Source organism: Dermacentor variabilis, chromosome 5 (assembly GCF_050947875.1).
Source record: "Dermacentor variabilis isolate Ectoservices chromosome 5, ASM5094787v1, whole genome shotgun sequence".
Taxonomy (NCBI): Eukaryota; Metazoa; Arthropoda; class Arachnida; order Ixodida; family Ixodidae; genus Dermacentor; species Dermacentor variabilis.
The window spans coordinates 81,735,349-81,761,120 of NC_134572.1; the positions used below are offsets into that span (position 1 = coordinate 81,735,349).

Consider the following 25,772-nt stretch of genomic DNA (forward strand, 5'->3'; position numbering starts at 1 on the left):
TTTTCTTTATTATTTCGCCCGTTCTATATTTTGCCGCCGAAATTTCGCAAAGTGAGTTGATCCCCCTCCCCCCTCCAGCATTCGTACGTTAGGAAATGCTCATAAGTGGCAAACGCTAGTCGAATAATAATAATAATAATAATAATAATAATAATAATAATAATAATAATAATAATAATAATAATAATAATAATAATAATAATAATAATAATAATAATAATAATAATAATAATAATAATAATAATAATAATAATAATAATAATAATAATAAATCCAAGGTGTTTATTAAAGTGCCCAGGAACAACCTCGAGGGTCTTGGTGCTGGCGCACTCGGCCACACAATGCACAGGAAACAGCGCACGCCCATACAGACATGCGCACGCGCGCATACGTAAAAAAAAAAGAATACTGATAATTTCGCGAATACAGATGTGTACACGAAGAGAATAGAAAGCAAAAGTGGGGAAACAGAACAATGGATTACAGAATGATGGAACCCACAACAGATATGAGAGCTTTTGTTCAGTCATTGAAATATCCCTGTAACTCCTTTCAGGAATATATTAAAATTAGGGATGAAGATATCCAGGGCAATCTGAATGGGGGTGATACGTCGCCTGCACTCTAGATAGAGGGTCACGAAAATCTGAAGGCTGAAAGGCGCGCTGTTTCTCTGTGCCTTTCTGCGGGAAGTGCAATTTAAACACTTTTCTACACATTTCTTTCGTCGTTCAAGGTGTCCTTCAGCTGACCGAGTAAGTGTACAGTCAACGTAGCAAACAAAAAGAAAAAGATGTTTGCCGGCACCGTTGCTAGGAAACGTGCGACAAAAGCCAAATGACGCAAAGAAAAAGACCAGTGGTAATTACGGCGCACCTCTCTGGGTTCCCGGACCTATGATTTAAACCGTGTTCACGACATTAAGAAGTGTTGTTCAGGAGCTCACTAGACCGCACGTTTTGCCTCTTCGAGGCACGAAGTGCAACTGACGATGGTCTAAAGCAGACCATGCGAACACACTAAAAAAATGTCGATAGTCACTTTGGCATAAGCTAAAGAGGATGAAGGGGAATGCCTGCCCGCTTACGAGACGTTCATTATATTACTTGACATTTTCATTCCAATGCTTTACTACTTCCTATTAGTTGTTTTCTCTCAGCCAAGGTCGTGGATTCGATGCCCCAACTAACTGCGCATTAATTAACCCTAAAGGTCGTGGGTTCAACTCTCGACCTTCACGATGTCAATTGGAACCCAACTGGGAGATATGGCCGGTTCGGCCATATCTCCAAATAGGTTCGAGCCCCACCAGAGGTGGAGAATTCGACTCCCACTAAAGGTTATTGGTACGAGTGCCTTAACTAACTCTATCTTACTTAGGGGAAAGAGAAAAGCAGAAGGCAGGGAGGTTAACCAGGATAACGTCCAGTTGGCTACCCTACACCGGGGGAATGGGAAAGGGGAGAACAAAGATGACAGGGAGAGAGAGGAGGGAAGGAAAAAAGAAAATTAGCGGTGAGTTCGCTGACGCGTGTGTTCTTATAGAAATTGCATTAATAGTCACAGATGTTCGCACAAGCCCGTCGTCCTCAAGAAGCACAAAAGCGCATTCACCGCTTTATGGGCCGACAGGCGATGGGGGCGGTGTTCCAGCAGCACTTGCACAGAAAGCGGCCGATCGTCCAGTTTCTGGAAAGCTTTGGCAAGTTCTTGTCTTTTTGGGGCATATCGTGGACAGTGGCACAGCAGGTGTTCGATGTTTTCTTCGGTGCCGCAGACCCCGCATGCTGCAATGTGAGTCATCCCAATTAATGTACAGTACGCCTTTGTGGAGGCAACTCCTAACCAAAGGCGACAGAGAAGCGTTGCTTCACGTCGAGGAAGTCCGAGTGGAGGTCGGAGTTGCAGTGAGGGGCTTAATCGATGCAGTCATGTAAGTCGTAAGTTTGGCGAGTTCCACTCGGTAAGTGAGGGACTGCGTGCCAGGTGTCGACGCTGCCTTGCGGCGTCTGTCCTCGAAAGCAGAATTGGAACGATGTGCTCTTCTTGATGCGAGCAGCATTATCGGCGGAATCATTGCCACTGATTCCACAATGGTCAGGTACCCATTTAAGAACAACCTCGTGACCTTTTTGTTGGAAGTGACGGTGAAGTTTCACAATTTCGTATGCCAATTGGTCATGATATTCGCGTCGGAGAACTGACTGCGTGCACTGTTATGCCCGTTTTGAATCACAGAACTAGGTCTTTAGTTCTTTCAGAATCAATGGATTCCAGTGCACGACGCAGAGCCGTTAGTTCTGCCGCCGTTGAGGTCGTGACATGCAATGTTTTGAACCGCAGTGTCATTCCTCGCGTTGGTATAACCACTGCATCACCAGAACTTGACGACGTAATCAATCCATCGGTATAGATGCGCACGTGGTTGCTGTACTTTTCATGCAAAAGAAGTAAGCTCAGCTGTTTTAGAGCAGGGGCCGGTAGATCTGTCTTCTTCTGTAGTCCTGGAATCATTATATGTACATGTATACGGCTCAAACACCACGGAGGAAACACTGGCTTGGCCGCAGGAGCGTACCCTGAAGTGAATGACGCACGATGTGCACTGACAGTAGCGCTAAATGTCGAGCAGGGCCTTGCAGCAGTGAGGCTCGCCAGGTGGTGGGAAAGGGTCCTAGCATAATGTCTGAGATGCATACGCATTGTCTTAATGGTAATGTGCGTCGTGATTCGGTAATCCTGCGCAATGGCGATGATTTCAGCCATTGGTGCACTGCGTGGTAAGCCAAGACATATCTTAAGGGCTTGGACTTGAATGCTCTGAATCGTACGCAGCTTATTCTTGCAGGTGTTGGATATTGCAGGCAGGCTGTACCGCAGAAATCCGACGAACAACGCCATGTACAGCTGCAACATAGCGTGTGTAGATACTCCCCAACTTTCTCCTGCAAGGAACCTGAACAGGTGACAGATACCAGTCAGCCGCTTTTTCACGTAATGCACGTGCGGAGTCCAGGACAATTACGACTCCCAAGAACCTGTGACTTCTGCTGCATGGTATAAGTTGTCCGTTAATAGATATGCCGTAAGCAGACATTGACTTCCTCGTGAATGCCACCATTACGCACTTTCCGCATGAAATTTCAAATCCTTGTTCACGAAGGTAGCAAGATGTCATTGTGGCTGCCTTCTGAAGCCGAACGCGAAGCTGAAGTCGTGTCACACCTGATGCCCAAATGCAGATGTCGTCCGCACAGATGGAAAGTCGTACGGTGATTACCAGGTCGTCAACTAAACCACTGAGGTTGAGATTGAAAAGAGTCGGGCTAAGCAATCCGCCTTGAGGGACTCCTCGGCTGCCGTAATGCTCGGATGTCGGGCCATTTTCTGTGTGCACGTAGAATGGTCTCCTCTGTAAGTAGTTGCACACCCACATATATATCTTACCACCAAGTCCGGCGGCTTCTAACGCGCTAAGGATGGCTTCATGGATGACATTATCATAAGCCCCTTTAACTTCTAGAAACAGAGCAGCAGGTAACCGTTTACAGGCCTTTTGGTGTTGCACAAATGTTACCAAGTCAACAACGTTGTCTGTTGACGAACGGCCACGCCTGAATCCGGCCATAGTGTCTGGGTAGATTTCATAGTACTCCAAGTACCATTCCAGACGTGTTAAAATCATTCTTTTCATTGTTTTTCCGACACAGCTGGCAAGTGCGATCGGACGGTATTATCTTAGTTAGGTGTGCCGTAATTAATTTTGCCTTAATTAACACCACAGGTCGTGGACGCGACTCCCACCGAGGGACGTGGGTTCGAATGCCTTAATTAACTGTATCTGAATTACTGCCCCTAATTCACTTTGCTGCAATTAATAACAAAGGTCAGGGGTTTGACTCCGACCAAAGGTCTCGACCCTCGATTTTGGTGCCATGAATTTTGGTGCCATAACGCCGGACGGCCAAATTATCGTCCCATGAGTCGTCTAAATCTTTCGCCTTAACAAAAGAAGAAGAAAATGACATTACTAAATGTGTAGTTGTGTGAGTGTGTTCCTAAGTTTTTGAAGAGTTGGCTTCGTAAGGCTGCGTGTCGTCGTGCACGGTGGTTGCGTGTCTGACCGAGGTGCGAGACATGGCGCCGTTCCTTCCCTACAGCCGTGACATCTTCTCGTTCGGGTGAGCGAACACCGTCAAAGCCTGCCTTTCTACGCAAAGGCGGCTCAGAAATGCGCATGCGTCGGCCTTGTTTGCTTGCGCAGAACGCACCGCCGAGCCGGGGGACGCAAATACAGCACTCGACGAACTGAAAGGCAGCCTCTTTCACGTCCTTTTGCGCTTCGTTTCTGCCTCCTTTCTACTGCCTGTTTGCTCACGTTCGCGGAGAGCCTTTCAATACAGCCACTTCTGGATAGAAGCGGTTGCCTGGCCTTCTTCTGTTGTGGAAACGGCCAGCCTGCTTGGCCTTGCTGGCCCAGACACTACGCATCAGCGGAAAGAAGCAATGGAGTAATGGCAACCGTAGTTCATGAACGGATCCTTTTAGCATGTCATTGATTCTGCAGCCGAATGCACTCTTCGGCTGTCTGTTAGAAGGAACGCGCCAGTATGTGGCTTTCGCTCTGCAGGCGCTCCAGTAGCCAGTGACGGCTGAAGCTACTGCACATGAATGTAGAACGGGGTGAGCCTCACCGCCTACAAGTTGCCTTCTTCTAAAGCTGGATGCTTCCACAATTGTCCGAGGGGAAATGGTCGTTGATTCTGTTCCTTCTAAGAGGGAACCATACTGCATATCTATATATTGTTTTTGTGTCGTCGGTCGCGCAATATTGAAAGAAAAAAAAAAGAAAGCATAGCTCGTCGCCCTGTTGTATACAACGAATAAATATTACCGATAGCTGCAGGAAATACGCCGCTGTGAATCAGCCTATGTACCTATATATCGTTTTCTGCTGTCGTGTTTTTTTCTTTTTTCCTCTTTTTTTGCCAACATAGCTTGGGACAGCAGGATAGTAAAAAATCCATCTGGCACAGCACATTTGAAAAAGTTATTTCGTGATTCTCGGGGTATTAGGGACGCTGTTCGATGCCTTTTGTGATAACTCAGGGGGACTGGTTTGTCTTCGGTAATGTTCGTTGGTTACTCTGTGCACGCACTGTCATTCGTATGCGCTCACTAAATCACGATTGTACACGCAAAACTTGGGCACCTGATTTGATGAATATGACGCTATTTAATAGGTTTAGTTAATTTTGATGCGTAAGGCATGCTTAAAAGTATGCTCCTTATTAATAATGATGGTTCTCTCGTAGCCATTATAGCACACAATATAAAATGCCGTGTGCCGATACGAATCCAGTAATACGAGGTGAAGTTGAGGCGCACCGTAACAAATCTACGAAGCCGTAGAATTCTGAAATTGCTGCCATCTATACGACAGTGGTTCGTGCCGACGACATTCCAATCGGGGCACAGTGCAAGAAAGATCGTTTAGAAAGCTTTGTGTGCAGCTGAACAAAACCCAGATGCAAAATTAATCCGTACCTCCCTACTACAGAGCCCCTCATAGACCCCACGTTGGTTTGCGACGTCGAACACTCCATTTCGGTAGATGAACTAGGGAGAGTGTACTTTTCTATGAAAAAATTCTTCATCAACCATGCACTAGTAACCACTTTACGGTAATCTTTAAATATACACAATAAATATTTATGTTAACAAAGGAAGACACTGGCAGAACCACCTCCGCATAACAGAACCGAGAACAGAACACAGTGGCGAAAACGTATATGCACGCTGTAGACACACAAAAGCTCACACGCAGACACGCAAGACAGTTATTGTTTTTGAAGCAAGCTACCGTCACAGCTCGATAGCCTCGTCGCTCTTCCGTACACGAGCACAATCTTCCAATCGTTCCTTAACAAATATGACTTTGAGAGATGAATGGATTAAACTTTACAATAGAGAAGTACGTTCTTAAAAAAAAAGACGTACGAGCTAACTTGGCGATTATCTTTCTAATTGCGTAAATAATTGTTGCATCTTGCCGCTAAAAACTACCAACGCCATTTTACACTGCTGTAAAGGCAACATATTCCACGCGCCAAAGATGACTTAAAAAGAAAGGGACCTCTTCCACGGCTGTCGACGTACTACGTACTATATATATAGCGCTACTTATGTACAGTTGCATTCAATGTGAGCTGGAACGCGGTGCCCGTTGTCGAAAGGGCTTGAATACTGTATGGTTGCGCCTGCACACTAAAAAAGAAATGTTTAATAAATGTAAGCCACTGGAACGGTGTTCTATTCTCCAATTTTTATTTCGTCGACGCCGACATGCTATCTTGGGGCCCCTACTACCGTAGGTGCATTGTCGCAGCTCATACTGAACGCGACTATACGTTCGAATGTTTAGCTGTACTTAGTGCTGGAATGCTATAGCGGCGACAGTATAAAAGCAAAGAGAGCTACCTACGCAGACTCCTTTGAAAAGTACCAAGCTACCTTCCTCAATCCACAGTTGATGGAAATGTGGCGGTCAGCACGTCTTTAAGATATAGTAATCACAGTGTGGTTTGTGCTTTTGATATTGCCTCTGTGAGTAAATAATTATTGGACGGAAAGCGACAACAAAACATTAATTGGCCTGTAATCACCATTTTGTAAATTTTTTTTTTTGCACAACGCCATAGTTTGGCAACTGTGTATGGTGGGAAACCCAACTTGGTGTTCTGGGGCTCACGGTAATGAAGCCCGTACTAGTGACTACAACAGTACAATACCCCATGCGCAAATTGCCGACAACGCCGCCTGTCGCCAAGGCTGCGAAGCGTTGGCGGGCTCAGGCGAGCCCTGCTCCCGTCAGCGCCTATGCGCATGCTGTCGTGTTTGCGCCCTTGATCGTGATGTAACACTTCTCTCAGCCTTCAGCGATGTCTTGAAACAACTGTTGCGTAGTTGGATGCGTTAAAACGTACATGAAACTCGCCAGGCACACACTTAGTTTCCGGTGCTGCTTCACGAGCAAGAGCGTCGGAGGCGGTGGAGCACGGCTGTTCGACGGAGAAGATGAGCAATCGCGCTTCGTTTACTGCAGTTTTGAAGCAATTATTATGTTTGTATGTTTTGCTTGATGTCGCTGCACCGTTAGTGAACGCTTGCACGTTCAAACTTAGATTGGATTATTAGATTATGAGGTTTTACTTGCCAAAACCCCGATCTCATTATGAGGCACGCCGTAATGACAGACTGCGGATATTTGGACCACCTGGGGTTCTTTAACGAGCACCTAAATCTAAGTGCTTGGCTGTTTTCGCATTTCGCTCACATCGATATGCAGCCGCCGTGGCCGGGATTCGATCCCGCTACCTCGTGCTTAGTAGCCCTACACCATAGCCACTAAGCAACCACGGCGGGTAGTTTCAACTTGGTCGCCTCGTCTACAGTCCAGAACATATAATAAACACTAGGTTGTTGTTACTGATGAGACAGGATGCCTCCTTTGAAAAAAAAAATAAAGGAGATGCCAAAAGCTAAGCCAGAGAATGCGGAACGAAGCTGTGGAGAGAAAAGAGAGAGAGAGAGAGAGAGAGAGAGAGAGAGAGAGAGAGAGAGAGAGAGAGAGAGAGAGAGAGAGAGAGGGGAAAGGCATGGAGGTTAACCAGAGGAGAGTTTCCGGTTTGCTACTCTGCATTGGGGTGGGAGATATAGGGTTTGTAAAGACGACAAAGAGCGAGAGGAGAAAAAAAAGAAAAAAAAAAGAAGAAAAAAGGAAAGCAGGTAACAGAGAAGGCGTTCACACAGGCCGGTAGATCTCAAGAAGTGCAGTAGCGCTTGCACGGCCTTCTGACGCGATGTTAAGTCACGTAGATCTAAAATTCTTTCTTCAACTGGTTCAGCCCGACGGAAAGCGATTGTCTTTGCACACATGTACTGCGGGCACTGGCATAGAACATGACTAATGGCGAACATGGCGAAGTTGTGAGGCACTAATTGTGTTTAGACGCTTTGAAAAGAGGGCTCCATATCAAAAAGCAGGTGACGGCACCTTCAAAAAGGTTTCACGTAATCTCCCATGCGTTGCACAGAATCCGCTGTTGCTCTACCTATCGATGGCACTGAAATGCCACCTGCGGCGTAGAACGTTCGGTGTCCGCTCGTCTCAGCTATTTGAATATTGACTGCACAACCTGGCGTTTGTGAGCATTAAAGGCTTTTGACAGGGCATTCAATCTCGTTTTGAATGCCTCTCATTATCCCTTCGCGGTAATGGGAAATGCCTGAACTTCGAAGCCCTGATGTCTGCAACTAATGCAGATGCACTTTACTCCAATTGAGTGATGCGTTGTGGTCAATTCTGAAACCTTCATAATTCTTTTTTGTTTTATTTTCTTGCTAGTGGTGCTAGCGAGTGCTTGTTCCATTTTTCTTCTTTTGCATTAAATGCGTCAATATATGTTCAAGTTGCTGCACAGTAGTCGTCTCTGCTTTGAAAATGATTTCAACGTAGCACGTGGTTTACAAGAATTATTTAATGACATGCTTTGTATTAGCTTTCAAACTGTTAATACTGTGTAAAAGTACTCTTTTAATTAAAAAGCGCGGTTATGGCTATTCAGACTCGGGGCGCTACAACAGGTGATACAACATGTTGTTTAATTCTGTATTTTGGTGCGACGATGATATTAGTAAAAATGGTGCTGACACTAAAATATAACATAAAATATAGAAGCAATATGCTTTTGACTGAGCAGGGAGGCAAACTTTCAGCTATGGCGTCTTCTGATATCTCACTCGCGTGCTCCCGTGCAAACATCAAAACGCTCTACTTGTTTAAGGATGGAACATGTGAAATCGATGCTGTGCAGAAAGTAGTAAGACGCAAGCATAAAAGCAATCAGCCCTTAATTTCCGGAGTCCTATGTATGCTATTTTTTTCAAGCTCATCGTGCTGGTTTGCAAGCTTTACCGTCGCTGGCTTCTCACGTGGCCTCGCCGGAACGAACCATGCATTCGCCAGCGCGACGGCGCTCTCTGAACCTACTATAAAAATACACGGCATGTAAACGAAGCAAATGTGTGCATGAAGAACGTTGGTTCACGGGCCAACAAATGAAGCCATTAGTGGCTGGGGCTTTATAATGAAAGCGGCATACTAGCGATGAGCTCCATTTCGTAAGGCAAGCTTGTAGATGCTGGTATGCGGCAAACATTTGGCGCGTAAGGAGACAATGCCGTCCCAGAGAGCCGTGAAGTCGGACACATGTCCACTATTGTACAGTGCGATTTCCTTGCGCACACTGACACTGCAGAAGTAACTATCGGGGCTGCGGTCATGCCTGCAGTGGAAGCAGGCGTCTCCGGAACGAGGCCCGCCTGCTGTTCCAACGGCCGCCGCTAGGCTGCTTTAAGTGGCGCCCCCCTATAGGGGCTGCGCATGGCGTACAGCAGTAATACTCGTGATAAGGATTGTGGCCGGCAGCACTAGTTGCCATACAAAATGTCGGTGGAGAGTATAATGTCACTTACTTCGTAGACGGTGTGCGCTCCGGGCGGTTTGTTTGGCGATGCTCGCACGACTATGAAGACGTGCAGGAAGTGCGACTTGATGCAGGCCGGTGAGAAAAGCGTGTTGTCCGCCTCCAGGAACACCATGCAGACGATGTCGTTGCCGATGTGCCGCTTCTTCTGAAGCTGCGAGGGAGCGCCAAGAAGCGCGTCGCTCCTCATGTCGAAGATATATAGAACGCGTTAGGCGGCGTTATACATCTACGTGATGCCCAATAAAATTTGACATGATTGATTTGATTGAAGGTTACTTAACCGCAAAATGGACCAGTTCGAGCTCAAGGCGTACTCCGTTCGACGTAGCGGAACAGCTACGCGCTACGTGACAATGGACTTACGACACTGGTTACGTCAGTTTCGTGTTTTTGTGTGCGTGCGCTGTTTCTTGGCGCGGTGCTGTTCAAATCTGTAAAATAGCACCCAATGGCTGGCAGGTTCATTCATTCATTCATTCATTCATTCATTCATTCATTCATTCATTCATTCATTCATTCATTCATTCATTCATTCATTCATTAATGAAAGGAAGCACCGCAGATGACATTTCACGAAAACCCGAAAACCTTCATTTCATTTTTCATCGATTCAATCTGGAGTATTCAATGAGCCTTTACTCCGATTTCCCTCGTATTCCTATTTATATACTTGGTATGGTAGATACATAAAGCAGCCAGTATTGCAAAAATATGTGGTGGCTAAGATTCCGCTTTCTTGCATAGGCAAGCAAATAGACGCAAAAAAGTCTCGACTTGTTGGCTGGCAGAGCTTTATAGTTGTTATTTTTAGAGCGGAGCTTCAGAAACTGCTTTATTGCTGTTGGCTTGCGCAGCTGACAAAACGGTTGGCGGATTCTGTTCACTCGGTACTTCCTCTGTTGCTTTCTCATCTTACTATATAATACCTCTCGAATAATAGGACGCACTTTTGGCTGTGACGAATAGCGTATAAATACACACCACTCCATCCTTTACTACCAGCGAACCTATCTCTCCAGGAGTCCAGTAAACCGGTAAAAAAAAAAAAGCTTTATTGATCGTACTTTTCGTTGATTCGAGCACTTATCTATTCTTTCCACCCTTTATTACTTCCACTGTAGCGGTCACGGGGACACCGGAAATGTTCAGGCGGCTCGCTGAGTATCCAGGTCACGTTCCAACCATCTCTGCCTCCAGTCGTGTTTTGCTCTTCCGCGCTGTTTCAACCTGCTACTTTTTGATTTTATATACTCCAAGCTAAACCAAGCAAGAACCACTTCTGAGAACACTGACGGTAAGCCTAGTGATGCGTGGTTATAGTCCCTGGAAAATAACCGAAAGAGAGAGAGAAAAAAAAGAGCACAAGGAACGGCTACCAAGCAAAACTCTCGTGCCGGGGTTGTAGCCAAACAGCCACAGCGACAACACGAACTGGAACCACTCGGCGACGCAACGCGCACAACTTCAGCGTAAGGGCAACACAAAGGAAGCGTCTGTATAGAGCACCCAACAAAGGCAAAAAAAAGAAAGCACGCCATTCCCTCGGGGACATTTGTTTTCAATTTACGAGCAGGGAACCTGGAAACTCGTCAGAATGCGCGTAAAAAATTCACCGCCCCCGATAAGTGCCCCCTTGGTATAAGGCGTGGCGTTGCTGGTCCTTTCTCTGGGAACGCAGGCGCCGCTTATACGAAGCGATAACAAATAGCAAAAACTTGGATGGGGCGCACGATTTTCCTCGCCGGCCTTTCTTGGAGCATGCTCCGCTTGCTTTTAAGATGCCAGCGGAGATCAATTTCCAGGCTACTTACGCTGTTTCACTCGCGGGGCGCCCGGTCTTCAACATTTTGCTTGAGATGAACGTCATGGCGTACGACTGTTCGGAAACGGTTTGCGTTTGCGTCTTTATAAGCAGTTTGTCACACTTTCCTTGATATGACGAAAATGGTCAGGCTCTTGCAATTCTACACCGGCAGCTTGTTTTAATTTATTTTGTTGTCTTCAGGCACTTACGCAAATATTTCGAAATGAGCTGAAAAAAGAACGCGTGCACGCGCGCAAATACGCAAACACGTTTTAGTACCACTGGCCGAACTAGGCTAAGCGCTGTGCTAGTGGGTACACGATCAACTAAGATAACTACCAAAACGATTCGCAGGAAATCTACAAAGAGTGCAAATGGTGAAAGCGTTCATAATGTGCGCTTGTATCTCGTATATGCCTCTTTTTCGTTGCTATGTTTGTTTTGTTTTGTTTTAGTCGAGCTGGTTGAACTCGCGTAGCTAGCAGTTTGGAAGCGGTTTCTGGTGGCGACCGGTTCTCGGAAGAGAATACAAGCGTCATACTGGTCAGCCAGCTGTCTGCCTGCGCGAGACAGTCCATTCATGCGTTTCGGGGTGCGTGTTTCTGATCTTGCAAGATCCATCTTTAACTGTACAATGTAACACCATATACGTGTAAAATCTACGGCGGCATCACAAGTCTCAGTGTTATGTCGACAAGCGATGGCGGAGGTTGCATTCACTAGTGTGCTGCTCCCGCGTTGTCCTAAATGATGTTCCTTTGTTATTATAGCCATCACGGTGTCAAAAAAACAAAAGATGTATCTTGTGGAAATGCGTTGATTTCTGCCTCGAGTACCAAGACTTTTTCTGTTTTAAATATTAATACGAAACAGCAGATGTTACAGACAGGCCGCTGCGGGGAGAACTACGGCGCTTCAATACGTTTTGGTCGTGGCTTGCGTCTCACTCATTGGTATAGGCACGTTCTTGAAAATATAGAGTACACAATTCCTTCAGTACGTGTCTCTCTGTATGTAATGCTACGCATACGCCAGGCTTAATCCAGCCAGAAATCGAGACATCGCTCAACTAGGCTCAAGATGGCGGAAATGACAGTCATAGCGACGACTAAGTTCAGAAAGCGCTCAGAACAGCTACGTGCTACATGCCCTTATTCTCATGCGCTATTTGACGTTTCAAACTTTCACAGTTCGCGCTGGTGAAGTGTCTAGCTTAGTTTTCACGGCTTGGCGAACAGGAATTGTCTAGTCAAAGAGACAAGAAAGCCACGAGGTCATTTCTGCCATTGGGTGTAGCGCTTTCTTCCGACGACTGTCAACGTCGGCCTGTCGCTGGCCTGCCTTGTATTCATTTCGAATACGCAGCCGACCAGTGTGTTTCTTGGCATGACATTAATATATTCGAACTTCTTTATCTAAGATGTTCCATCATCCACGATTCCGGACATTAACCGTCTAGTGTCGGCTTCTGTCGCTACAGCGTGTTAGGCTTAAGATCCCGCCTTACGATATTGGTAAGCCTCCACATAAGACGACAGAAAAATAGTCACGTGGCTACTTTCCTCTCCCTCCATGTTCGCCATTGCTGCTGCTGGACTGTCGTGCTGGTAACATTTTTGAAACGAGCACTTCTGGTCGCACTGCCGCGAGCCGCGACTACATTTCGCCCCCGACATATGCCGCCATTTCTGCACTGACAAAATTGAGCTTGAAGGGAAGCCCACTTAATCTACTCTCTGTTCACCAAGATAGCACCAAGGCCACCTTTCTTCAAGCTACCCTGGATTAGGCACTGCTTGCCTCTTGCGACTGTGTCTGCCGGGACGTGCTTTCGAGGTAGAAAAACATGAAAATCAAGCCATTCAAGCCTTATCCACGGATTAGTAGTTTCACAACGTTTTTCTTTTTGTTTTCTTAGTTTTTCTTAGGTAAGCTTCCGGGATAGACAGCCATTTCCGTGGCCCAACTTACAGTATTTCACTGCAAATAAAGAACAATAACAAATATATATGGAGAACTTGTCCGAGCTAGGGGGCATATCACTGTCCTTGACACGCACTATACCTTTATTTGCAAAAAAAAAATGAAAGAAAGAAAGAAAGCTAATTTGCTGCCTTGTATGATATATAGAGAGATGAAGTTTATTGACCCAACAGATCATCATCCGAGCCGTCAACGCTTGTAACTTAATTCTTGAAGGATTAGGTTACAAGCGACACATTTTGTCTGGATATTTTTCCCCCGTGTTGATTATTACGCCCTGCTCATACGCTATTTCTCCATGCTGGAGCGCGAATTCTCCTACAAGATGGAGTGAATGAACTACAGTAGACGATATGCGAAATTCGTAAGCAGGCTTTCCCACGCACCTAACTTTCCCTATAACTAATATTGCCGACCTCTCGCTAATAGGCGCACTTGTAGTCAAGATGTGTGCTTTTGAAGGTTGGATGCTGTGAGAAACGAAGTACAGCATGGAATAGTAATGTGACGCATACAAATGAGGACACAAGAAGTCACGTGAACTCACAGACACGGCGCGTGCTCATGCGCCTTTTTCGTGTTCTCTTCTGTAAGCGCTACATTAATATTCGAAGATGCCATATCAGCAAGCCAGCATTGCAACGCTATACAGCAAAGATGGCGGTACCAATGCGCACGCTGACGCGTGGCGTCCGCCATCTTCGTAAGCTCATACGTGGTGTGTGGAGAAGTGCGCGAGCGTGGTTTCCCACATTGTCTATTCCTCTACAGGTAATTCAACGAAGACCCACCTTCTGCGGGTCGTGCTCCTCGTGCGGAAGCATGGTAGAGACGTGAAACATGATCTCGATGCTCTTCCAGGCAGTGTACACGGACTCAGTGCCGGTCAGGTCGTGGACGGTGTCCAGGCCTCCTTTGTACTTGTCGAAACCTGTGAAAAAGCGGATGGGGCGTCGTCGACATTTTGAGATAACTTTTACTGCGATAGCAATTATATGGACACTTCGGGAGCATTTTTCCTGTAGCCGTCGCCGTGGTGTTCCGTATGAAGGCCAAGGGCGATAACACCGTCGCCGCGCGACGTATGCTATATGTGAGGCTGGAAGCACGCGAGGGAAGCCGACGCTCGTGGATTAGTCTGGCGCGCGCGAAGGAGGAAAGCGGAGAGCAAACGAGCCGTCTTCCTTGCGCGAAAGGCCGTGCGGGAATGGGAGGGAGGGGAACTGACGATCGCGGCTCAATCTCGCGGGCGACCGGGAGGAAAATGGGGAGGCAGCGCGGGAGAGAGGATGGCCGGCTTTGGCTCCACCAACAAGCGCGTACTTTGCACGGCCGCGCGCGCCAAATCTCGAAAGGCGTCTGCAGACGGCTCATGCCTCTGTGCGCGCTGTGTTCTCGGCACTCTTGCGCTGAAGCGACAGAAAGCATCACGGTCACTTCGCTCGCTGCTGCTGCCGCGCTTGCTCGTACCAGCGTTTCGACAGCGAATGTCCGGCCTTATCGAGTATGGTGTGTTTATGTTGGCTTGTGCGTGATGACACCTTGTTTGTTAGTTCAGTTGGTAAGCGAGTGTTTCGGAGTTCATACGGCCGATAAAACTATTATCCTCACTTCTTGTAGCTGCCTACTAATTTACTATTGCAATCGATGCTTCGCCTTCCGGACAAAACTGCGACATTTTTTTTCTTTCACTCGTATTTATTCAGTTGTATGAACAATCCAGGCACGTTCTCGCAGTGAAACTGCTGAGAAGTAAAAGTTGCTACATTCTGAGAAATGTGTCAGACATAAAGACGATATGCGTATAGCCAAGCCCACTGTTCTAAACTCTTATGTTAAGAATTCCAGAAATCAGAACATTTCCGCGCCTTTGTTGAGGTCACAGAACCGTATGTTCGTTTGTAATTTCTTTCAGTATGAAATACACACTTCGATACATATTCATCATATTACGCTTGATTCTGAAGGGAGACGCGGCTAGGCGCTGCATTTTATTTCGTAATTGTTTTTTTTTTATCCCTCACATTTTTTTTCTCCAGCTTCGATCGATATGCCTCGGGAGTGGAAGTAGACGCTGACATATTCGCCAGAGTGCCGATGCATTGTGCCCCATCGATCCCTGCAGCATTGTCATTCGTTCGCGTCGAAAAGCACCCGATTCCTTTGTGTCGATTCATGGCTGAGGCTTAGCGAATTTCACCAGCCTCGCGGAAACTGGTATAAAGCACGACTTCAAGCTATTGGGATGCGATGAACCGCTCGCTGCCTTTCGAGCTGCGGCGGATGTTTTTATATGCGGCGCGCCATTGTGCAGCGATGAGAACCAGAAGAAAGCAACGGTAGACCGTGGGGCCACGAGCCCATTACAGTTGCACACAAAAGTTTCTGCGGAAAATTGAACGCTTCTGTATGCTTGCATCGGCGGTGCGGTGGTTTCAAGTATACGCGAGAACACTGTCGAGAGTGTGGTGGTCGACGGAGCCTGCCTGAAGAGTCCTTAGGTCCTGTTACATAGCTATTAAGGGCGAAAATGTAGATGTGCCTAAAGAAAACTATGTGACGTGAAAGCGTAAGGTAATGTAAGGTAATGATATACAAAGAAAGAAGGCAGAGAGAAAGAAAGGGTTAGAAGGTCAACAAGATGCGTGTCTGGTTTGTTACCGTCACAGGAGGCAAGGGTTAAGAGTAAAAGTAAAGCTGGGAGTGACGGTTGCTTGGTCCGCTCATATTTGAGACATCTTATTACTGTTGATTGAGAATGATTCTTCAAGAAAACTTCCGTTCTACTTGACATTTTTTATTGGTCAATAAGTATTTCAAAGTTCATACTGCTAATACATTTATGAAATCTGGCAACTCTTGGTCAATGCCACTGTGTGGGTAGGGGCTGCTGCTCTGAAAGACGTCATTGTCGTCGTCGTCATTGTCGTCGTCGTCATCATCATCATCATCATCATCACCATCATCATGCACTAGAAAGAAAGGAGAGAGACCTGCCGTAGTGGCGCGGTGACTTTGGCGCTGCGCTGCTAAGCCCGAGGGTACTAAATGAAACGCAAGCTGGGGCGGACGCATTTAGAAGAACGTGATATGCGAAAACGTCCGCGTACTGCATTGGGTGCGCGTTAAAAAACCACGTGGTCAAAATTCATCTGGAGTCCCCCACAACGGCTTGCCTCATAATCATATCGTGGTTTTGGCAGGTAAAACACCAGATAGTATTTTAATTTTATTGCGATAGCAATTATACAGACACTTCGAGCGTATTTCTACAGTCGCCGTCACTGTGATGTTCCGTATAAAGTCCAAGGGCAATAACACCGTTGCCACGCGTTATTTGCGTAGGTGCGAGTGAAAGCTTGCGAAGGAAGTTGACTATCGCGACTCAATCGGGCGCGCGCTGAGGAGGAAAGCAGAGGGCAAAGCGGAGTCTTCCGTCGCGTGAAAAGCAGTGGGGGGATGGGAGGGAATGGGGGGCTTCGTTGTTCTCCGGCAGCAACTGCGTATTTCGCGACCGGGCTCAAGGGGAACTGAAGATCGCGGCTCAGTCTCGTGCGCGATAGGAAGTAATGTGGGGAGGCAGTGTGGGAGGGAGGGGGGCGGCTTCCACTTCGCCAACAAATGTGTACTTTGCACGGCAGTGTGCGGTTGCGCGCGACGTATCGTGAAAGGGATCTACAGACAGATCATACCTTTGTGCGCGCTGTGTTCTCGTCGCTCTTGCGTTGAAGCGCTAGACAGCACGAAGGTCACTTCGCTCGCTGCTGCTGCCGCGATTGCTCACACTAGTGTTTTGGAAACGAGTGTCGCGCTCATCGAGTGTGATGCGTTCATGTTTGCTTGTGCGCGCGGACACCATGTTTGTCAATTCAAATAGTAAGCAGATGTTTCCGCGTTTATATGTCCGATAAAACTATTATCCTTACTTCGTATAGCTGTCTGCTAATTTGCTATCGCAATCAATGCTTCTCCTTTTGGGCGAAGCTGAGCCTTTTTTTTTTATAGAGGAGGGGATATATTAAAGGCAGGGAAGTTAAAGCAAGAGTGAGCCCGATTGGCTACCACTCACAGGCGGAGTGGAAAGCGGAGAAAAATATTAAGTGTAGGAGGTAAAGATCTGAGTTGATGCGAAAAATGGTCGCCTGCGTACTGCAGTACACGGAGTTGTTCGACAAATTGCCTCTCAGTTATGGTGACTTCATCAATTGATGTACTATAACAATACGAACTTGTTGTAAGCTTAGTGACTGAAATACCAAATATATTAAATATAAATTTAAAAAACGCTACATGAGACAACGATACAGGTCGCAAGAATAATGAAAGCCTTTCACAAGAATCGCACGTTACATGTACAACCATAATAAGAACACGAAGTAGCAGATATGCATATACGATGCGTAATTTAGAGTCGGCACATGACTTGTTATTATGGGCTGCCTATACTGAAATAATTACTTAAGAGCACAGCTATTCCATGTTTTCATGGAGCCACTTATGACGTTAGGCATACATCTCACGTGTCAGCGATGACACCAAATTTGGTGCTGTTTTCATTGCGGAGCCTTGACCAAGCTGGGTGCCGACTTCAAGAACTATGGTCAGCAAATACATTTATGCGCGGCGCGTTTCAGAGCACTGTGATCTCGACGCGCCAAAGCTCAGTCACATGTGTACACTTTTTCATACTGCATGGGATTTCTTTATGACGCGGAAAAAGATCGCTGCACAGCGAATAAGAAGTTAGAAAGCGCTGAATCAGACGTTTCCTAGCACGTTCGAGAACTTTGTTGCGGGAATTTTTTACTAAAGTTAAGCCTTTTGAAGGTGAATAATCAATTTTCTCTGAAAGGGAATATCCATAATTCTGCAAGCGTGCTTCCCTGCCCATATCGTTGACCCACAGATGATGGCGGACATTGCTTTATATAGAAGTGAAACTAAAGCTGGAGCGCACGATCTAATGCCTCTGGCCTTGTCCTCGACACCAGAATGACGTTTCATTATAACCTTGTCTAACCTTGGCTGGGGCGTTGTGTATATAGGTTGCTTAGTCTCATTTATATTTATTGAATACTATAAACATGTGAAGAGCTATGCTGAAGGAGGGAGCGTACAGCACGCAATGCGTTTTATTTATTTTCTTTCTTTTGCTGTCTCAAACAGCATCGTAGAATAAATGGTGTGTTTAGCGTGTACGGATCATAAAGCTTCTAGTTAAGCTGTACATTCTAGGAGAAGAAGAAAAATACCATAAAAAGAGTACATTTGCAGTATTTCGGAGTGAGTGTTTTTATTTCACACGCGGCGAAAAGTCAAATTTGCATATTCTGCGCCACTGATGCGTCGTCGAGGTAAATCTGACGGCTTCCACTGAGCAGACACCCGAAATTAGCTTTAAGGTGATTGCAAACGTTGAATAAACATAGATTGTGAGGGTTTCGTATTTCTACCAATGATTTTTTTTTCTTAGCATGCGTAATACTAACTTGAAAACAGAACAGGTGACTTGTCAGGATAGTAGATTTTCTTTTTTTCAGTTTTCCTAAGCCCCACTGCTTTTTCACATTTGGTTTTCATATACTTCATCATCTCTTTTTACTTGTTCTGTCAGAGCCTTCTAGAACTAAGTTACTTGCCTTTAATGAAACAAAAAAAAAAAAGAAAACCTGAGGATCCGACCATTTTCTGTTTTCCCTCACACGTGTCTCAAAGATAATCTTACGTACCTACATAATTCTAAGTTTACGCCCGACCTACTTTTCCTTTGAAATTTTTACTTGAACATATCTTCGCTCAATATTCTGATCTTATGTTTTTCGCTATTTCTGTTGGTTATCTTCTCGTGTTCCCTTTTTTCCCTGTTTCTTACTTTTTCCCTTTCCATGGGAGCCCTCGCGTGTGACGACTTCAAGGTATAACGTCGATGGCAAGATAAAATGTGCGGTTCACCGAAAGCGTTTCCAGATTGGATGGGATTAGCTCACAGAGCTGCCGCATGCAAAGTATGTTTCGAAATCGCGGTGCGCTTGAGAGCATTATTAAATCTCCCAAGTAAAGGCGGTGCTCGGGTTGAGAGAGGAATATAGGAAGGCAGGGATGTTAACTCGGGTAGAGAGAACCGCACTAATGGGGACGTGCTCCCCAATTTGCATAGCGGCGGCGACACAATTATAGGTTTAGCGGCAGTAACGTTTCACGAAGCATATAGAGGTCTCTGCTGATTGCATAGCATTTATAGACCGCAGTATTGGCTGCGACTTCTTTCTTCGAGCTTTCATTAACCGCATGAATTTGCGTACGTGATGCTATCGTGAGGATAGGAGACGGTTGAGTACCTGATGCTATCGCGAGAACTGGAGTAACGTTGCCGCTCTTCGCATACGTCACGAGAAGACAGCATCATATCAACGATGACTAGCAACATGTTACAGATACCAAGCATGTGGTGACGCTGCGCCAGCGTTACTCAGTTAGGTAGGGTGCTGGAAACGCGCACAGGCTGTGATAGGGCGCGCTTTAGCTGATTTGAAGTTCTTCGAAAACATGCACTTGGTAAGAAGAGTCGGGCCACAAAGCACAGGTGAACTTGCAGCGCGAAATTACACAACACAGCTAAAGTAATCTCCTTGGAAAAAGAAAATCAAAAGAAAATTGAAAAAGCTAGGAGACGTCACCAGGGCCATTCGGCTGCTTCAATTTCTTGCTTGAATTGGAGAGGAAGACGAAGTGCTCCTCCTGTTTAACACATCTTTCAGGCGGAATTGTTGGCGATTGTATTAGCTTTACGCAAACTGTCACCATCTCTATCATTAGCCATAATCTTCAACGATTGCCTGTCTGCCTGCTCTTCGCTAACCACACCAAAAGTGGCTGAATAATTACGAACTTTCCATTGTCTTCTTCCACGACACTTACATCTGATTCGTTAAGTGTGGGTGCCAGGCCGAAAAGGTCTAGCCTCAAACGAATATGCAGATATACACGCAGTAGTACCCTATGATGGTCCTATAATCCCCATTTTACCTTCGTCAGCTTTCACCACTGCGGCGCGATTCAAAAATATACCGCTACAAATAAGTTCGCACAATCATGATTGGCAACATCTGCATTCCCACATCTAAGTTTTCCTTAAAACAACAAATGGTGCTCTTCTAGAAAAATTGAAGTAGCGATTACAAGACTACGGTGCCGAGTCCCCCCGTTGAACTTTTACCTCCACAGGTCTGGTCTGGCTATATCACCTTTGTGCCTTTTATGCAATGAGATTGAATCTCTAGAACACTTTATTTTGACATGTCGCCGTTTAATTACTCAACGGAAACGATTTTTAGAAGAACCCTTCCAAAAGTTTGGCTTTAATCTGACTCCTTCTGTAACGCTTTCCTTTGGGGCTACCGTGCTGGGTTACAGCCATAGGAACGTTAGTGAAGCGCTCTGCTTTTTTTTGCTTAAGACAAAACGAATTGCATGTTAGAATTCTTCTAAATACTTATAATCTTCACAATATTAAGAAAATCTAGATAATTGATTAATCATACCTATAGCAGTAGATACTTTAAATCCAGTTGTAATATACTTATTTCATTTCACCCTAATTTATCAAAATAATGCTGACAGTTCCTTCACCGCCCGATTCATGGCCGATCCCCCAGAGTGAGTTGCGCCATTTCGCTAGGGAACAGGAACAAAAACAAGAGCACATCTCGCCCGTCGCTGTGATTTTCTGGACTTATCGAGTCTGCCACCCCTATATCGAGGTGATAGATGTACAACATCCCGAGGCCCCTCCCGGTTCCCATTCACCCGCGGACATAGCTTCGAGGAAGCGAAGAATCACATCGAGCGATAGCGAGGACACATAGCTGTACTCCGCATCAGATGACGAGTCCTCGGAAGACTGCTTCAGACCTGTCCTGCACCGCAACGCCAAACGAAGAATCACTAACGCATCTTCGGCGTCAAGCGAGGCCTGAACGATGGCCTAGCTCACTCCATCTTGTTTGTGCCACAGAACGCTACTGACAACCTACGCGCCCTAAACAGGCAAGCAATCTCGATGTATGTAGAAAACACTGTGCCGAACGAGATCAAGGATGTCAGGATAAACACTAGGAGAAACATCCTGGGAATCAATGTGATGAACCCGAGCGCACTGAACACATTCCAACATGTAACGCAGTAGGGTAACATCAAGGTCCGATCCGTCGTGCCAGCGAATGGGGCCACAATAACAGGAGTCATCTATGACATTGACATTGAAATGCCTAGCGCAGACCTCCCAGTTCTCATAAAACCAATAAGTAAACACATCGTAATTAAGCAGGTTGTTTGCCTCGGTAACACACGTTGTGTGAGGATGACGTTCAAAGGTGACTGTCTTCCCTCCCACGTAAAGATTGGCCACTTTCGCCACAAAGTTCGACCAATTATTCCAAGAACAATTCAATCCTTCAACTGTCAGAAGATTGGCCATGTGAAGGGTGTTTGCTAAAATTCCGCACTGTGCCCTCGATGCGCCGAACCCTACTCAGAAGACAACTGCAGCACAACCACGTTGAAGTGTCTTAACTGTCAGGGTGATCACTGCGCCTCTTCCAAAGACTCTCTTCAGATCAAGAAAGAGATCTCTATCCTCAAACAAATGGTGAGGAACAGCTCTACCCACGAAGAGGCTGCTGAGAAAGTCCGGCGAAGACGACATCACTATCGAAGGTCCTCACGATGGAAAATATCAACTATTCAAGAAAAGTCAACTCGTCTAGCAGCACCGTCGGCGAAAGTTTCCAGCACCCCAAACACCGATATTAGAAGGGAGAAAACTGCCAGATCTCTCTCTACAAAGGAATGGCCGCCATCTACGCGTACACGACCGGAAGACGAGCCACAGCAGAAGCCGCCCCCAGTACGCCAAGGTGCTGCATCCTAGGAATCGCGGAAAGCAGATGAGCAAGTGGTAGCTCTTTTCAGGCCTTTTTTGAATGCCATTCGCGTGTTGTTAAACAACATGCGCACAGCGTCTGCCGGAAGTGCGGTTCAAGTACTGAACGCTCTGTGTCCGGTGCTTGAGTACATCATGGCTCCTCAGCCACTGTCTTTGAGGGATAAGGTCCAAAAGTAGCTATTTTTCAGTGGTATGCCCATGGGCTCATAGCGCGCATTTCGGATTTCGGTCACTTCGTGTACGCCAATATGTTTCCCATTATTGTCATTTACGAGCCGAAGTTATCGAACACGATCAGGCTTTCCGGATATGAATCGTTTATGTCGTCGACAGTTGGTGAAAACACTATGGTTTTGGTGTTTTTTCGCCCTGATCTCGCTTACATTCATCAGCGTGTGCCACCTAATGACGATAATCAATATATATGCCTAACAGTAAAGAAAAAGAATTTTACCTTTACTGTTGTGGGCGCCTGCCTATCTCCGTCAAGTCGATTTGGTCAGAAAAGTCTACGAGACATCCTGTCCTTAACTCCCTATCAGTGAGTCATTATTGGAGACTTCAACGTCGATCATACACTCTGGGGAAGTTCGAAGATCAATGCGAGAGTCAGAGGTCTGGTATCTTTCACCTCCAGTAATGAACTTTGGCTGTTGAATGATGTAAGTACTACGTTTCTACGTGGCTCCAGATACAGCAACTGTCTTGGCGTTTGTCTTACGAAGCCTTGTCAGACGTGCTGGGTGGTTTGCGTACATAGAGACGCACGGAAGCGACCATATCCCCACGTGCGTCAAGATCAGATTGTCTCCTTCCAAAATAGATATACGATCCAAAGGGTGGACCTGACTAGATTTCAGTCTGCCATGGAAGAATACTGCAAAGCCAATCCATCTTTCGACTTGGAAGAGGCAATCAAGAGCGCGGTACAATACACTATGCGTACTCTCACATGCTCTTCGAAACTGACAGAATTTGATGTGGAACTTAAACGACTTCGAGTAATCCGACTACGTGCTGAACGAAGGTGCCGACATACGAAGGCAATGGACGATTTACATACCATGAGACGCACACAAAAGAAGATCCAGCGCCAGTTAGACAAGGTCGAATTGCAACGTTGGACTGCTTTCTGTGAGTCGCTAGATCCACGTAAGCCTTTATTGCGACTATGGAGAACGGTGTGAAGTCTCCGGACACCGCCCGTACAGCGGTTCCCAGCTCTAGCCTTATCTCAAAAGAGACCGGAGATTGACGTGGCAGTGGAGTTCTGCACTAGATTATACGGCCAACTCGCAGCTCCCAACATTCCACCGCCTTCGGTAGTTGTTCGCCACCCCGGGATCACCGCATGGATCTGCCATTCTCAATCACCGTACTTAAGGCAGCGTTAGCTTTTTGAGGCCGTACATCAGCGCCAGGACCTGGTGGCATTTCCCTACCGAGCTCTGTGACACCTGGGTCAGCGAAGAAGAGTTGTTCTAGGTAGGATTTTCAATGAATCTTGGCGAGATGGTACGCTACCCAGAAGCTGGAAGACAAGTCGCCATTTTACACTGCTGAAGCCTGGCAAGTCACCGTTGGAATTCTCATCATATCGCCCGATCGCTTTGGCAAGTTATGTGGGCAAAGTAATGGAGGGGATGATGCCAGAACACCTGGAGTGGTACTTGGAGTATCGCAACACCTACTCGGATGCCATGGCGGGCTTTCGACGTAGTCGAGCATCGACCGATAGCGTCTTCGACCTGGTCACCTGCGTTCAGCATGAGAAATTCCGTAAGCGTCTCTGCGCTTCCTTGTTTCTTGACGTCAAAGGGGCGTATGACAACACTACGCATGAACTCATGTTCTCTGCTCTCGAAGAGGTAGGAGTCGGTGGTCGGATGTTTCAATGGATACGCAGCTATCTCTCCACACGATCCTTTTTTGTAAGCACCGAGGAAGGCCATACTTCTCTACATTCTAGCTACCGAGGCATTCTCCAGGGCGGTATACTTAGCCCTTTGCTATTTAATCTAACCCTAATTGTTCTCCTTGAGCATGTGCCAAGCACAGTCAGGCTATCAATGTGCGCGGATGAAATCTGCATATGGACGTCTGCAGTAACACGCCTACAGTTGCGAGCGAGAATTCAGAGAGCTGCCACTCAAGCTGCTATCTACCTCCGTAATGGAGGCCTGGAAATTTCCTCCGAGAAATGCGCACTAGTGCAATTTACGCGCAAACCGATGGTAAACTGCAACGTAATGATAAATGGCCAACGAATACCATATGTCCGATCTTACAAGTTTCTAGGTTGCATAATCTACAGAGTCTTCTCATGGAGCTCTCATGTATCATACGTCAAAGAAGCGGTTGACAGGCCATCTGCCACCTTTTAAAGTTTTTCACTGGCAAGACTTGGGGAATGTCGACAAGTCCTATTTTACAACTACACAGGGTGCTTTTTCACGGCTTTCTGTGGTACAGCTGGCCAGCAATAACTAACACAGGCAAAACGAATCTAAGCACAATACAAAGTGTCCAGGGACAAGCGCTCCGGATTTGTCTAAGCCTGCCTCGGAGTGCATCAACAGTGGCTGCTATAGTAATTGCTAGAGACCACCTTGTCAAGGCCCACAACGAAATTGAAGCGCTGAAAACCCATAAAAAGGCATGTTACCAGGACTCCTCACCACCATCTATCCTCTCTACCAGCGGACCAGACCACGCACCTCCTTCACTAAAACAATAACCACACATGGTGAATCTGTGACAGCTTGTTTCACTCCTGCTTCGAAACCTTCGCTTCCTCCATGGTGCCTCGCTGAGCCACAAATCAACCTGACAATACCGGGCATCACAAAAAAAAAGCCAATCTATTATCCCCAGCCCTTAAACAGCTCACGTGACTGCTTTTGAACGAGAACTACCGTAACACTACACATATCTACACTGATCTATCTGCCCTGCCAAGCAGCTCCGTTGCGGCAATCGTAATAGCGCAAGTTACAACCATGAAATTTAAGGCGACTCACACGACATCATCGACGGCAGCAGAGCTCGCAGCGCTCCTTACCGCCCTTCATTACATCGGTGATGTATCGTCATATAAGTGGACGATCTTCTGCGATTCAAAGGCGGCACTGCATTCTCTACTGTCATCTTTACAACGTGGACCGCACGAAGAGCTAGTATTTCGGATTACAGAGACGATGCACCATATAAGTGATGCAGGCCATGAAATAACTTTCCAATGGCTTCCAAGTCACTGCGGGATTATCGGCTACGAACGGGCCCATGAAGCTGCCCGTTCAGCCCATAGTGGGGTCCAGTATGCACTAATACCACTTTCTAGAGCTGACGCAGCACGGAAGCTCCGCCTGCTTGTTCGCCAGTGCACCACGTCGCAATGGAATGAGCCACATTTCAGGAATTCCCGAGTATACTCCCTTGATCCCACATTAAGCCTTCAAGGCCATCAAAGCTTCGCCGTGTAGATGCAACG

At 46.4% G+C, this 25,772-nt stretch overlaps 1 protein-coding gene across 2 annotated transcripts in view; it reads right to left on the reverse strand.

The window, feature by feature from the left end:
* Positions 1 to 25,772, reverse strand: part of rsh (Rap GTPase activating protein radish) — a 224,214-nt gene that overhangs the window by 40,542 nt on the left and 157,900 nt on the right. For both annotated transcript variants that reach the window (XM_075692977.1, XM_075692976.1), the window contains exons 7-8: positions 14,130 to 14,269; positions 9,538 to 9,702 (exon numbers count right to left, since the gene is read on the reverse strand). In XM_075692977.1, coding sequence (XP_075549092.1) covers positions 9,538 to 9,702; positions 14,130 to 14,269 — 305 coding nt within the window. The remainder of the gene's footprint in view (positions 1 to 9,537; positions 9,703 to 14,129; positions 14,270 to 25,772) is intronic.